The 15,722-nt window shown below is 35.0% G+C and overlaps 1 protein-coding gene across 2 annotated transcripts; it reads right to left on the bottom strand.

Annotated features, from left to right (window-relative positions):
• Positions 1 to 3,795: 3,795 nt before the first annotated feature.
• LOC143067805 (uncharacterized) lies at positions 3,796 to 13,869 on the bottom strand. Of its 2 annotated transcripts, XM_076241354.1 has the most exons (3): positions 13,721 to 13,869; positions 5,563 to 7,407; positions 3,796 to 4,710 (listed from the first exon to the last, which is right to left on the bottom strand). In XM_076241354.1, the coding sequence occupies exons 1-2, from the start codon at positions 13,726 to 13,728 to the stop codon at positions 5,604 to 5,606; spliced, it is 1,812 nt and encodes a 603-aa protein (XP_076097469.1). In that variant the 5' UTR covers positions 13,729 to 13,869; the 3' UTR covers positions 3,796 to 4,710; positions 5,563 to 5,603. The 2 variants fall into 2 exon arrangements, with proteins under 2 accessions (XP_076097469.1, XP_076097468.1); XM_076241353.1 differs by having other exon boundaries at positions 3,796 to 7,407.
• Between the last annotated feature and the right edge of the window lie 1,853 nt (positions 13,870 to 15,722).

Genomic DNA, 15,722 nt, shown 5'->3' with positions numbered 1-15,722 from the left:
GTTCATATTTTATCTATTCAAGATATAGTGGCAATAACTAAAACAAAATAAAAGATAAAAGCTTGAGACCAAATGCAATGGGATTTCCATTATATTTTTTTTATTCAAGGGGCATAGTTGGTTAAATATATGTGATCAGACCTTTTTTTCGCAAGTGGATCAAAAGTCATTGCTGATGATATAAGTTTCACAAAAATCTGACAAGAATTTACACGTGGCAGCGCTAACAAGATCAGACGGACAGACACCCAGTAATTTCAAGTCCCCTGCAACGCGTGAAGACAAGTGATAAAAAAAACATAAAGAGGCTCAAATTCCAGGAAAGGGGGTCACTTCTGTTTATACATTCCGAAGTTCCATATACATAAGTGCAGCGCTGTAATGTGTCAATTTTTGAGATTTCAAATATAAGATTGGATATGAAATTTTGACATCAAATATTTCCTATTGAATGATGGTAGTTTCGACAAAAACTATAAAAATTCTGTTAGAAATATATATATTGGTGGGTATTTTGAAATTAAACAAAAATCTAGCCAGTGTCGGAATGTAGAGGAGACATATATTTCTGCATAAAATGGTCCCAAAATTTTTTCGCCTCGCTCTGCTCCGCGACGGTTACGCATCCACATCATTTGAATCCCCTTATTAGGATTACCTCGTGGTCATGTAATTTGCATTTACATGCCTTACGAATACATGCATTGCTAGTAGATATAAATAACCACAAGGATAGTCTTCTTCTAGAGAGGGGCCTCGGTGACCAAGTAGTTCTACTTTAATCACTATCCAGTCAACACTGATGTTAGTTTTAGCCCCGCACGTTGGGGTGTACTCGACTCCAATCTTAATTGACTAGGATTGCCAGTTTTCCTAGATCGAAAACCACCGTGCACTCCGGCTTCCAATACCAATAAAAACTGTTGTGGGTTCGAATCCGGCAAATAGATACTTAAGGACTTTTGGTTTTCCTACCGAAGGTCGGTGCATGGTTCTCTCTTGGCACTCCAGCCTGAAGTCTTCATCCACTTTTAAACAAGAGTGCACACACTGAAATGTCTCGCCTTCTTTACTTATCATTGATATTATATTGATAGTCCTAAATGTAAAGCTTTCTACAACTATTACATAAACTTAACGTGATCCAAGGAAATGAGGTCGTATAAACCAAAGAGAAATACATGTATACCTTTCAATCATTCAATACACTAAATGTAGTTGACCTATTGCTTATAGCTTCTGAGAAACGGACTTAACCAAGAAAACAAAACATTACAATGAACCATGAAAATGATGTCAATGTCAGAAGAACCATACATGGCAGACATGTACAGCTTACAACAAATACAGTAAGTATATACCATGAAAACTAGTTCATGGTCAAACAATATCTACGAGACAGACATGTGTATCCTAAAATATATCCGTAGCAGACCTATTGCATACCGTACAAGAAAACAAACAAAACACAAGAACTTTACTATAACCACTGAACCCTGAAAAATGAGGTCAAGGTCAGATGGCACCTGCCAGTTGGCCATGTACACTGCAATCCTTGACCTTCTATACACCAAATATACTAGACCTATTGCTTATAGTATCTGAGATATAACCTGACCACCAAAACTTAACCTTGTTCACTGATCCATGAAACGAGGTCGAGGTCATGTGAAAACTATGACGGGCATGAGGATCTTGCAAGGTACGCACGCATACACCAAATATAGTTGTCCTATTACTCTCATAATAAGAGAGAACTTATCATTACTTTTTAGTCGCTGAACTATGAAATGAGATCAATGACCATGGACATATGACAAGCCAGAAATTTCGTAACATATACGAAGTATGAATCATCCAGCTCTTCCACCTTCTAAAATATAAAGCTGACGCCGCGGGATCACTATTCCTATGACGAGCTTTTTCAGGCTTAACAAAACTGACCGCCAACAATTTGGCACAAAAGTGTTGAAAGTGGCATTAAACACCCACAATCAATCTTCTACCATTTAGTGACCGCCTTCAACAAATTGAAGATTGTGTCGCAGGATAACTTGCAAGACATGGATAATATAATATATATACAAAATTAAAAATAGAGGGAAAATGAAAATTATAGATGTGTTCTGGTCGATTATTGTTTTCAAAGGGAGAAAAAGATTCTTTTCAGTACTGTTTTGCGGGATGGAAATTGGAAACTTTGGATTTGAATGCCTTATTTGTCTTTTTTTGTTTTTAGAAATCATTTATTAATCATAGGCATTGCAAACTTTTCGCATTCTTTGTATAGAATTACTAATAGTGAATCTTTTGTTGTGCTTTTTTAAAAATTCTGCTGTTTGTTTATCCATTTGTAGTATAGTTGTTTAACTGTTGTGCAATGTGAGTAAGTAAACCTGTGCATACATTACTCACCTTTTTACCTGTTTTGCTATGCTTTGGCCTTTTTTTGGAAACTCTACCCTATATTGGAATTGCATAGAAAATTCATGGAAGTTATCGTATTGTTTTCTTGATCATGTTTTTCTATCCTAGCAGTAATTTTGTTGATTTCATCTTCGCTAGCCAAGGGTTACGATCCTCTCCCGCTGGATAGAGCGGTGTGGATCGTAACCCTTGGCTATCGAAGTTGTGTTGATTTTGTCAGGACGGTTTATTTGAAATCGTTCATGGACTGTCATGGAGAAACGCAACGCAAGCTTTGTAATTGTGTTTTGTTATTTCCCAAGAGTTTCATGGACCCTTATTTCTCGACTCGATCATCTTTTCCAGATTTTAACATGTGCTGCTGAAATGCAGTGAAACGTATCCCCATATATAGCATTGTCTTTTCGTAGTTATCAAAATTCCAAAAATCAAAAATTTGAAGTGTTTAAAAGTTTAAGCCGGGACTTGTGCGGACCTTTTTGCATTTTACACTTCCAAAACTAACTCCTATAATTTTCAAAATAACTGTTAAATATTTACCGATATTTCAGGGGCAATAACTGACATATTAAAAAAAAGAGTTACTAGGTTCTTCTATAATATTAAGAGTGGTTACGTCTTGTAATACTGATGATTCTTTTGGCAATTTACTATTTTTAGCAGAGGCAGATTTAGGGGGGGGGGGGGCCTTTTTGGGAAAAAATTTGGTTGCTTATATAGGGAATCATTGAAGCGTGACTGGAGCGGGTCCCCTCTTAGATCAGTCTGTGGGCCCCCACTTATGAAAATTTCTGGATCCGCCACTGATTTAGTTAGCTAATCTAGTTTTTTGAAACAATGGGAAGTCTTGCCCATCTTTTCCTCGTCTGTTTAAAATTTTCTATATATGCTTTAGTTAAATTTTAGCCAAAACTGTGGTTTGACCCCTAGGTTATATGTTGGACTCGGTGTCCATGTTTTGTCATCCTTTAATTGAAGGCATAAAAGGATCACTGTTAATTTCTAAACGGTCAGGTTTTTTCTCAAACTTCTAGCGATTCATAACAAACACAGTAGCACATAGCGTTTTCTATGACTATGAGCTTAGTCAAACAAGAAACATTGATTTCAGTTGGATTTATTGCCGCCTTTTTTAGTGATATTGCATATGAATAACGTGGAATGAATCAAAGAAGACGAGTCACTTACCAAAAGTAAAACTAAGGGGAGATTGAGAGACTTTCCAAAAGCGAGAAAGAATTTGCCACTTTATAATAATTGAACTACGAATCTTTTTTAATGTCAGTTTCTATGAGAAGAACGTATAATGCGGTTTCCAGACCTGAAAGTTATTCGATGTTTATTTTCCACCACTGAATGAAAAGTGAACATTTTATCACCTTTATTTGATTATCATATAACACGTACAGCATTAAAAGATATGTTCATTTTAAAAAATCAAAAGGTTATAAACTGCAAAAAAGCTTAACAAGTAAATATATCAGTAACAATAATATTTGCAGACATCTAAAAATTGGTACATGCTAGTATGCTAAAGCCACATTTGTAACAACAGCTATTTATGATTTAAAAAAAAAACATTGAACTATATTAGAAAAACATGCAATATGAAGTTGGACAGGTGCCCCTGTTCTTAAAAATTTTCTTCTGAGAAAAATCTGTTAAACTTTAACCTTCAATATATTTTTTAATTCACAACACTGAAATATTAAATACATCTCTGAAATATGAAAGAAATCAGTGTACTGTCCCCACAGCTCCATCATCTTTTTATTCATAACACATAATAGTTTGATTTCTCCAATTAACGACGACCGGCTTAAATGTTGAATTGCGATAGTTCGGATATAAAAATAAGAAATTTGCTATATGATCGATACGGGACTAGTCCATCATTCATTATGATCGATACGTGACTAGTCTATTATTCATTATGATCGATACGGGACTAGTCTATTATTCCTTGGTCCCATGCAGTTATGCAAGTGTATAATACATTGATACTACAAATGTAAGAAACTTGAGTTCTTTTTTAGAACATTGTGCATAACTCTTTATAAAACGGCATTTTTATCTAGCTCCACCCAAAGTAACCGATGTGAGCGCTTCTCATTATTTGCCATAATTGCCAACTCTCAAATTGGCAACAACTATCCCTACGTATAGTTTATATCAAATTTAAAACATTGTATTCAATGATGTCGCCAACTAACCATAATATAAATCACAGTATCTAGATTAACACAAAAATACTGATACAATGGTAGTAGTCGCCAAAGCTGTCTGAAAAAAACCGATAATTGGTCAATGGTGTATATAATAGTATAATTGTGTTCATTTTATCCTTAATGACATACTTTTGACCTACTAGCTGCCACTGGAATAAAAAGAGAATTAAATACTTTCATATTATAACCAATTCTGATCCCAAGCACACAGGTTCGTTTTTTTGGTCGTTTAATAGGTACTTATTTATTGTAAGATATACCAGACTTTGATATACAATATAAAACTGCTATCTTTTTGACGATTGAGCTTTTTGTAATTTGAGCAGTTTAAGGCTAATTACAGGCTTATGAAGTTGTTCATCCGATCTAGGGGAGCTTTTTATTTGCAAGTGTGTATAAGGTCTGACTATATATTCTTTTAAATGTTTGCTTATTTCTGTATAATACAATTGGAAGAACGCAAACCAAGTTCGTCCAGCTTATCACAGGAATGCTTTTATCCCTCCAATCTCAGAGGTTCAAACAAAGCTTTCACTTGTAGTTGGAAGTGCCATATACGGTAATACCAGATGAGCGGTACAATACAGCATCTTGGAACATAGAGTTAATGTATTCGAGTAACTTACTAGGATACACTTTGAGCAGTATGCGATAGACCGCTTCATGTCGAACATGTATTTCCCGAGTTGGGTTTTGTTTAGAAAAATCAATGCACGAGGGTCAGTCATCAAATTACATGTAACAACGAATTATTGCGATAACAACTATGCTAAGAAAGACCTTGAAAATGCACATTGTACAGTTGGATAAGCAAGCTGAAAACTTTTGAAAATCAAGTAAAGTAAAGTTTCTTTTTAAGTATAAAAAGTTGCATGTTTCATAAGTTTAAACATGCATACATACATACATGTATACTAACGCGTCTAAGAGAAGTGTTGACTAGTCAAGCTACTCGGTATCCAGTTCCCCAAATAGAATGAAAGTTTTGATTGATGTCGGTAGATTGAGCTTGTCTACTATTTTTGGAAGATTGGTCTGCCTTCCCATACAGCTTCGTATACGATTTCGGCAGTACTCTGTCAAAGGACGCGGAACTGCAGCAAGGTTTCTGGTATAGTCGACCATGTCCGGTTCTAACGCGGTCATTTTCTCTATGACAGGCAGATGATTTTTCAAAATATTTAAAGTTTCTTCACAGTAAGCAGCGACTAAATAACGAAGAACCTGCCTTTTCTTTTTGTGGACGGCATGTTCTATAGGATTACATGGTCCACAGTAGCTACTTAATGTTGAGTGTACATTGTACCTACAGTTTGCATTCAACAACAATTTAACAGATTCAATACTAAAGCCGTCAACAGCAAACCAAAGCGGCAATGTTCCGGCATCATCTTCAATGTCTGGATCAGCACCACGTTCAAGAAGCAAGGCAACAAGCTGTGGACAGTTGTAAAAAACAGCTTCATTGAGTGCCGTCATTCCATGTAAGCCTTTAAAGTTCGTATCTGAACCAGCATCAAGCAAAAATCGTGCCGCCTTTATCTGCTTGCCGTTCACGGCTGATATCAATGGCGTTATGCCATCTCGATTTTGAGCATTAACATCAAATCCAGAATCAATTAGTTCTTGGCAGCATTCCATGCTACCTCCTGAAGCTGCGAAATGAAGAAGAGAATTTCCGTTTTTCGGTCGGACAACCAAATCAGCACCATTTGATATGAAGAAGCGGACAATACTGGCCTGGCCTTTAATGGCGGCATTATAGATCGGTGTGCAGCCTAGTGAGTCTTGGGCATCTATGTTTGCCCCGGCCTTCAGTAATACTTTACAACACTGAAGGTTACCTCTTTCTGCTGCTAGATGGAGGGCTGTTCTTTTGTTGTAGGCAGCCATATTTACATTACATTTTCTATTAACCAAGAGATTTATTATTTCATCATGACCATTCAGGGATGCCATCATCAATGGTGTAAATTTACGTATATCTTGAGCATCTATTTCTGCTCCTCCATCTAGTAAAAGACTACAGACCTCAACGTCACCATGTTGTGCTGCAAAATGTAGGGCAGTGGCAGCACTATGACTCATTCGATTAACATCGCAATTGTGACGAAGAAGCAGTCTTAAAACTTCCACAAACCCCTTTTCAGCTGCACATATTAAAGGTGTGTTACCGAATGTATCTTCTTCCTCGAGATCAGCATTTGCATTTATAAGAAGACGGCAAACTTCTAAGTGACCATTTTCAGTTGCACAATGAAGTGCAGTTCTTTCATGATAACCTCTACGCCTAACAGACGCGTTTTTCTCGAGTAAGTACTCAACTATTCCCAAATGACCATTTGTTGAGCCTAAAATTAGCGGTGTATCTGCACGTGAGTTACACATGTTTATGTCACATTTTGAATCTATTAGAAGACGGCATATTTCCAAATAACCATCATTTGAAGCATAATGCAACGGACTATTTCCTATGGAACCACCTGCAAGATTGACATCAGCATTCCATCTAATTAGGAGATCGACAGTTGCACTGTGTCCTCCTCTGGATGCGAGAGTTAAAGGTGTATATTCCTCGTTGTTGTGGACATTTGGTGATATCCCAGTCTCTAAAATAGCAACAGCGCAGTCGATGTTACCACTACCACAAGCGAAAAATAAACCATCTTTTAAATCTGCTTGACTGTATTGATGTTCTAGAAGAATTGCTCTCAGTAACTGGACATTGTTTCCGGTAATGGCATCAAGGAGGCTAAAAAAGAAAACATCAAAATTAATCAAACATTCAAATGTAAAATTTCAACAAGTTATTTCTAAAAATCAATGAAGGATTGTTAATTGGGTGTTATGAATAAATATAAATAGGAAGTTTTGTTTTAAATTAACATACTTCTTTCACGCTAACTTGAACCCCTAATGAATCTAGTTATACGATCTCAATGTCACATGTATACCTCATTCTTGATTAAGCTATATTTAATCATTCGGGGAAGGGCATATAACCTCTTCTCTACCCAATTCTTTATTTCATAAGTTTTATATATGAAACAAATTCGTAAGGGTTCCGCGTAACCCAGTGTCTCGCCTACTTTTGCTGTTCATTACAGGCTCAACAAAAACTATACTATTAAACGAGAAGACCTCATTTTGTGTGTCGCTTCTCTTCCTTCCACAATAAATCAATCATCATGCCTCTGTGTCCTATAGGTAACATGCATAGTCGCATTTGTCATCCATTCTTATGATTATTCAGATTGAGTTATTTTTGGAGAAAAACGACATAAAAGGAGTCCGGATATGATTCGTCATCACACTGACTTTGAGTCATAGATAAGACTTCCGGTTTGAAACATGCACAAATACAACCAATCGTATGATAGATAACAAAAAATGAAAAATAAATAAGCCAATCAGAGCGTTCTCCATATCATGGTGTTTAGATAGCAAGAATCACAACTATTATACCTTCTTAGAGAGGACAATTATTTTTCGCGTTTCATATCATGGTGTTTAGATCGCAAGAACCACAACTATTAAACCTTCTTTGAGAGGACAATTATTTTTCGCGTTTATCTACATGTAAACTACGATTAAAATACTGTGATATATAGAGACTCTCTGTATTCTGTAAGGGACTTTCTATGTGAGAATAGAAAGTTCCTGATTCTGTATACTGTTTTCTTTGAAATGCTTACTATTTAAGGGGTCATACCAGTTGCATATATATATTAAAATAAGTAAAATATGGGACACATTTACAATCAATCGTATGATAAATAACAACAAGAATGTGTCCTAAGTACACGGATGCCCCATCTGCACTATCATTTTCTATGTTCAGTGGACCATGAAAAGGGGATAAAATATCGAATTTGGCATTAGAATTAGAAAGATCACATCATAGGGAACATGTTTACTAAGTTTCAAATTGATTGGACTTCAACTTCATCAAAAACTACCTCGACCAAAAATGTTAACCTGACCTCGACCAAAAACTTTAACCTGAAGCGGACAAACGGACGAACGAACGCACGGATGCACAGACTAGAAAACATATTGCTCATAAATGGGGCATAAAAATTTATTGTTAAAAGGGAAAATAGTGATTTGGCAAAAATAAAAGTAAGGTATGGATTAGAAGGAGACAGGACCTTTTTCGGGGCGTCGGGAATGGGTGTTTTTAAGCTCGGGATTTGGGGATTGGTCCTTACGGGATCCTTGAATATATTTTTCGATTTCAGGATTTCGGGATATTATATACTTAATTTCTTTAAATTCTGCACCTCGGGATTTCGGGATCAGGACTCATCCGACCACCCATCAAATTAGACATGCTTAGTCATTTATACAAGATGCATATCCTACCATTGGTGACCATTGGTATGTTAATACTCTCAAAAGAAAAGGCACTGATAGGATTGTCCTTAACGCCTATTTTATTAGACTTATAATGATCTATATACATATATAAGCAGTTACATTTATTTGATGTTTGAAACGGAGCAAATTTTTAATTTGATTTGCCTTTTTTGATTCGAGTGTCACTGATGAGTCTTTTGTAGACGAAACGCGCGTCTGGCGTAAGTGTAAAATTTTATTCCTGGTATATATGATGAGTTTATTTACCAAAACAAGCATAGAAGTAAAGGAGAAGAATAATTGTGGTCTGAGGCCAGAAACACGAAAATAATTGAATTTAACAGAAAGGAATCAAATATCGGATTTGGAAAAAGGGAGAGGGCTTTTGATAGCTTTTATGAAAATCTCCATACACAACATCTTTTACAAAAAATCATCCTACAACAGTTCACAAGCTGTATATGCCTGCGATTTCGCGGGTGTGTTCTAGTGAGGAATAAAATTAATTAAAATATTCCTCTCGATACTATCTTTTTATTGTAAGAAGCTTTCGTCCAAGTTTGGTAAAAATCCAGGATAATTTATGAATCTAATTAATGTGTAAAAAACTTTAAATGCATACTGTATGTAATGTTAACTGGAAGAAAAGTCCATTTATAAGTAAAATACGGCAAAAACAGGTAAAAAAAGTTTATAAAAATTCCTTCTAGATACTAGCTTTTGATCATAAACAAGCTTCTGTACAGGTTTGGTTCAAATCCAGGATAGTTTAAGAAAGTTATTAAAATTTAACTTACTGAAAAACTTAAACCACGAAGTGGATGTAATGTTTCTGGCAGTAAAACTAAGACCATTTATATTTATAAGTAAAAAAAAACAGAAAAAAAAATGTTTTTTTTTTTCTAAAGATACTTCTGGATACTCTTTTATGGTCATAAACAAGCTTCTTTCCAAGTTTGGTACAAATTCGGGATAGTTTAAGAAAGTTTTTATTATTTAAAAAACTTTAACCACAGACATGCAGAGTGAATGTAATGTTTTCTGGCAGAAAAACTAAGTCCATTTATAAGTAAAATACGGAAAAACAGGAATTTTTATTTTACAAAATTTACTTCTGAATACTATCTAATGATTATAAACAAGCTTCTGTCCAAGTTTGGTAGAAATCCAGGATAATTTAAGAAAGTTATTTGAATTTCAAAAACTTTAACTACAGAGTGAATTTTTGTGGACGCCGCCACCGACGATGGAATGTAGGATCGCTATGTCTCGCTTTTTCGACAAAAGTCGAAGGCTCGACAAAAAGTAATTGTGTCCAATCTTATTTTACATAATAGTGTATTACACGTATAGGCATGACAAAGATAAAATACATTCTTAATGTAATATATGTTGTGTGTAACTAGTGTTACATATCATTTGCTTTTTCAAATGCAACTCAAACCCGAATATTAATTCCACCAGAGACAAATATGTCTTTGATTCAATGTAGAACGTCGAATCGATGTTCAAAAAAAAGTGAAGTATAAGAATGAAATCTTTAAAATGTGTCAAAATTTCGTATCATGTCGAAGATTAAATTTGTACATGCATGTATGTCTGCAAGCAAATAATTCACTTTCCCGCAGACTTGTAATTTCGTCTTTTAAGTTAATCAGTATGAGAAATACGATATGGCAAGTGCAATGAGACAGCAAGCAAACATTACAATACAAGTAGAAAAGACACCTTTAACATGAAGATCGTATTCACTGCACAACCTACTAGAATTTATAAATAAATCATTAGAAAATGAAACGTGTCTTTTCTATGTGTTCACATGCATGTGATGTATTTGATCATTTTGGTAGGATGCCAAGTCTATTTTCAACAATATAGTATGTCTTACTCTATTTCCATGTTGTAACACATGTAATATAAACTTAAAACTACAATCTTAAGTATGATCAATTGTATATGTATTTATAATACAAACATGTCGAAAGTCGATAACCATCACATAACCATTATACTTGAGAGCAAGCAGAAGTTCCATCATTTAAAAACAGACAGGAACAAAGTTATTTTTTCGATAAAAAATGCTGACTAAGAGAATTTATAAGATTACAGAAACATTACATATATATACGTGTTTGCATTTTACTTTCACTTTCAATTTACTCCAGTTTTAACCAAAACAAATGAATCTTAGAAATATGACACCATAATAAACGTTGTATCGTGTTTACGATTAACAGAGTCAAATTATTAAAGGGGGCGGGGATGATCCGCCCCTTTTTTGTGGGAAAAATTTGGTGGATTATATACGGAATCACTGGTCTGACTGGAGCGAACCCCCTCTAAGCAAGGCCGTAACTACCCTTGAGGCAAGTGAGGCAATTGCCTCACTAAAATTTCGACACTGATTATTTTTTTTTCATACATATATATATAAATATAATAGTCATTTGTTGTTCTGTCTCAACCTTAATTTCTATAACTTGTCATCATTCTTTTTAAACTATTCTTCCTGGATATAACTCAGCATCTCAGCGGGTGATGTTTCGCGATTACACTAACCTAGTAACGATAATCATCATGGATATTTAGTTAAAAACAGGCTCTTGAAGAAAAAGGAAAAGCGACACTGAAGGTAAAGAAGGAATCATTCTAGTAAACTAGTTTTTTTGTGAACAGAGTCTGAGTATTGCATATAACTTCATTAGAACAATCAAAAAACGATAAGTAGACTGACAAATAAAGTACTGGTCTTCGGAAGGGGGCAGTCCTGTCTGCGTATTCATTTCTCCGTTTCACCAACTTTTGACAAATCAAGTACTGGGCATCGCAAGGGGGCAGTCCTGTCTGCGTATTCATTTCACGAACTTTAAACTTTCTCTTTACAGATAAATGAAATATAAATAATATGAAACATGAATGCATGGATTAGTTTTTATCCATGTTTCTTTAACCTTAAAAATTAAAAGAATATACCATATGTCAATTTGATATTATTGAGGAATGGTAGAACCTTAAATACAGGATTTTGTCTTTACTTAGAATCATATTCAAAACAGTGTAGCTGTGGCCATTGATTGACGACCTTAAGTTATCCCATTGACTGGGGCAGATTAGATGAACGTTTGTCTGTAACGACCGCTGCTCACTATGTACTTGTTAAAGACACTTAAACTGTGGGGTCACAAAAGGTTCTCAACACCTAAATAAAGTAATTAGAAAAACTAATCAGGAATAACACGATGTTTTGATTTGTATCAATAATATAAATCAAAACATAAAGTTATTCCTGAATAATTTTTCGAATTATTTTAATATTAAAGGCGTTAAGAACCTTTGGTGACCCACAGCTTAAATTCTATAATAAGTAAGTAGTGAGCAGTGGTCGATACAGACAAACGTTCACATAATCTTCCCCAGTCAATGGGATAATTTAAGGTTGTCAATCAATGGCCACAGCTACACTGTTTTGAATATGATTCTATTAGGGACTACGGAATTTCGTTTCTTTATAGTCGGGGTTTCGGAATCGGACACCCCCAAACCCCTAAATTTATAGATTCTGGAACTAAAATACCACCAACTATTTCCAGAAATAATTTGAAATTACGGAACTACATGTACAAACGTCAAAAACTCCATTCTAATTCCCCTGTACCCATATATACTTAAGTTACTCTATAGATAGAATCATATACATGTATCTTATCCCTAGTTTGTCTACTCTTTATCAGCATAAAAGCGAGTTTAATATTTTGTAACTGCGACTGTATGATGGTGCTTACAAGAAAGCTTAATTCCCTTTTGCAAACAAAACTGTTACTACCAATGCTGCTACCGAATTGCTGATGGAGAAGGAATTGGAAAAAGACATTGATCATTGTGTTGGTTAGAAACACAGACTGCCCTGAAACAACTGAAAACTTGAAAAAGAGCATGCATGAGTGGAGAGAGATTGTGCGGTCTTGCCATGCTCCGTGTTCACCGCGATAAGGATATCAGCAGACCAAATTATGATTCTGAAACGATTTGACTGAACCGGCCATAGAAAAATTTGGAAAACTCTACTGAATCGATGTTTGTTCTATGTTCTGGCAGCAGACTCAAACCAGTGATATTTGGATGATTATCTTACATATAAATTTAAATAAAGTTGTTAAAATTTTGATGTTAGTAAAAGTTTTAAAAAATGAAAAATTTATGTAAAAAGTGTCCAAATTCAAAACATTATCAAACTCTCTAAAAATGCCTAGAATGCAGGATTTTGCACCATTCATTTCATACCCTCCAAAAAAAAATTTCGCCTCGCTACGCTCGGCTCAATTATTTTGCCTCACTAAATTAAGATGCCTAGTTACGGCCTTGCTAAGGCAGTCAGTTGGTCCCCTCTAATACAAATTTCTGGATCCGCCACTGGCACTGGTTAATATTTAATACACTCGTGTTGTCATGGTTGTTTGGAAAATAAAAATAGTTCTGCTACTTAATCATCACTTGTAGTCAAAGGAATGTACAAAAGAGGATTTATGCCATATTTTTTCTAGGCCTTAAACAGTTTATAGATTAATAACTGCGATTATTAATACATACTCCTCTGACGGTAATGTTTATCGAGGTTCCTGATATTATAATGAGCTATGCTATTACCGTATTACAGAAGGAAACAATTTAGCGTATTCCTATTAACTTAAAATAAGCAAAATGCTTACCCGGACATTATCAGTCTGTGAACTGAAGCAAATACTCATTCTACAACACTGTCAAAGCATAAATCGTTGTTTATCTGTCACAAATTCAACCTGTTTACAACAGAACATATTTACTTCCGGTTGATAAGGGAAGTAACTGCTTTTCGCGCCAGAATGTATAAATTTTTCGTATCAATGATTGCAATACTGATACTGTATCACATCTACTATTGCCGCCTGCCGTGGGACTAAAGAAGTTGAGGAAACTTAATCGGCTGGAAAGCGGGGGCACTTTTATTAGATTTATATAAACTAATATAGCTAAACATATTGATTGTTCAAGGTATACTTGAATCACGTGTACACACCAACCAAGTAAACCGGAATTGTCACGGCCAGTCGCCACGGTACATTTTAAAGGATGAGCAAATTTATTGAATTCCATACTGTTTACAACAGGAAGTACACCACTAATTCATGGTCCCATTGCTTTCTATGTTAAATTCCTCCATTTCAAGCAGGTACACCTCTATGAGAGGCCGATCATGTCAAAAACCCGATAAAGTAACGCGTTAAAATTTAACGCGATAAAATCACATTTAACGCGATAAATATAGTTTTAACGCGTTAAAACAAGATTTTAACGCGAAAAGAAATCAATATATTTAACGCGTTAAACTTTGCAATTATCAAGTTTGGGATTTATCCCGTAGATGAAAATAGACGTTTATCGCGATAAAATATCCGTCGCACTGGCCACATGTGTCATAATAAATCACATTAACGCGTTAAATTCAACACAATAACGTTGCTACGATACATTATTTTAACGCGTTAAAACATCATTTAACGCGTTAAAATATCATTTAACATGTTAAAATATCATTTAACGCGTTAAAACTTAATTTAACGCGTTAAAACTTAATTTAACGCGTTAAAACATCGTTTAACGCGATACGATTAAACCATTCTCCTTAACAAACCAGATTTCAAAATAGGAAACACGGTTTGTTACCTGAAAACCATACATGTTCTAATGTCCTATTTGTAACAGGTATCTTGAACAACATACTATCAAAAACAAGTGCTGCAAACAAATGAAAACATACCACCACAAACACAAGAAGATGACACCAATGAAGACGATAACAATTTAGCACACTCAGTAATGAATTACAGCCTTCTCTGTATAGTCTTGGCTCACACTGAACAGCAAGGTACAAAGGGCCTTTAAAAGACTAGTGTAAAATCATTCAAACAGGAAAGCCAGCGGTCTAATCTATAAAAACAAATGGAAACACTTATGAAGCACATCAAAAAACGACAACTACGGTACCAGGTACCTGACTTAGGACAGGTGCAAACAAATGCAGTGAGTTTAAACGTTTAAATAGGCACTAACACCTATCCAACTTGAAACAATAGTGTAATATCACAACGTAGAAAGACACACTTTAAAATATCAACTGAAATGGTTTTACTCAATCAAATGACATATTAAAAAAACTAATGAAGATACACTGAACGAATAAATGTGATCTATGACTCAATGTAAATACAAAATAAAACAATGGGGTTAGAGTCAAACAATATCAGAAAGAAAATTATAACCTTGAACAAAATTCAGGACTGATAACGGACGGACAGAGGGACAGTGTCTTTCAGCTTTACAGGTAGGGCATTGATAATAGCGCCCATTTTAGGAGGGGGGGATAAATAATCTGTTCTCCGTACATGCCATATTACAAAACAACGCAGTATTTAGAGGTAAACATGTCGAAAATGAATGATTGCACGGCGAAATAGTTATCAAAAGTACCAGGAGAAAAAAAACCCGACTTAGTAAGTAGTAAAAATAAAGAATAACATCATTTGAACATCCTCCTTCCTCAGTGGATATCAAATGGTCATCCTTTTACTTTTGGCACAGATTCATTACATTATTGGGCATGTTTTACTAGATGCTCGATGCACGCTCTTAAGGGCCTCTTGTTTTAAATATGTTCACACACGATTGCTAGCT

This window comes from Mytilus galloprovincialis, chromosome 3, assembly GCF_965363235.1.
Source record: "Mytilus galloprovincialis chromosome 3, xbMytGall1.hap1.1, whole genome shotgun sequence".
NCBI classification, from domain to species: domain Eukaryota; kingdom Metazoa; phylum Mollusca; class Bivalvia; order Mytilida; family Mytilidae; genus Mytilus; species Mytilus galloprovincialis.
The sequence above is the reverse complement of the archived record's forward strand: the minus strand, read 5'-3'. Positions and strand labels throughout refer to the sequence as shown.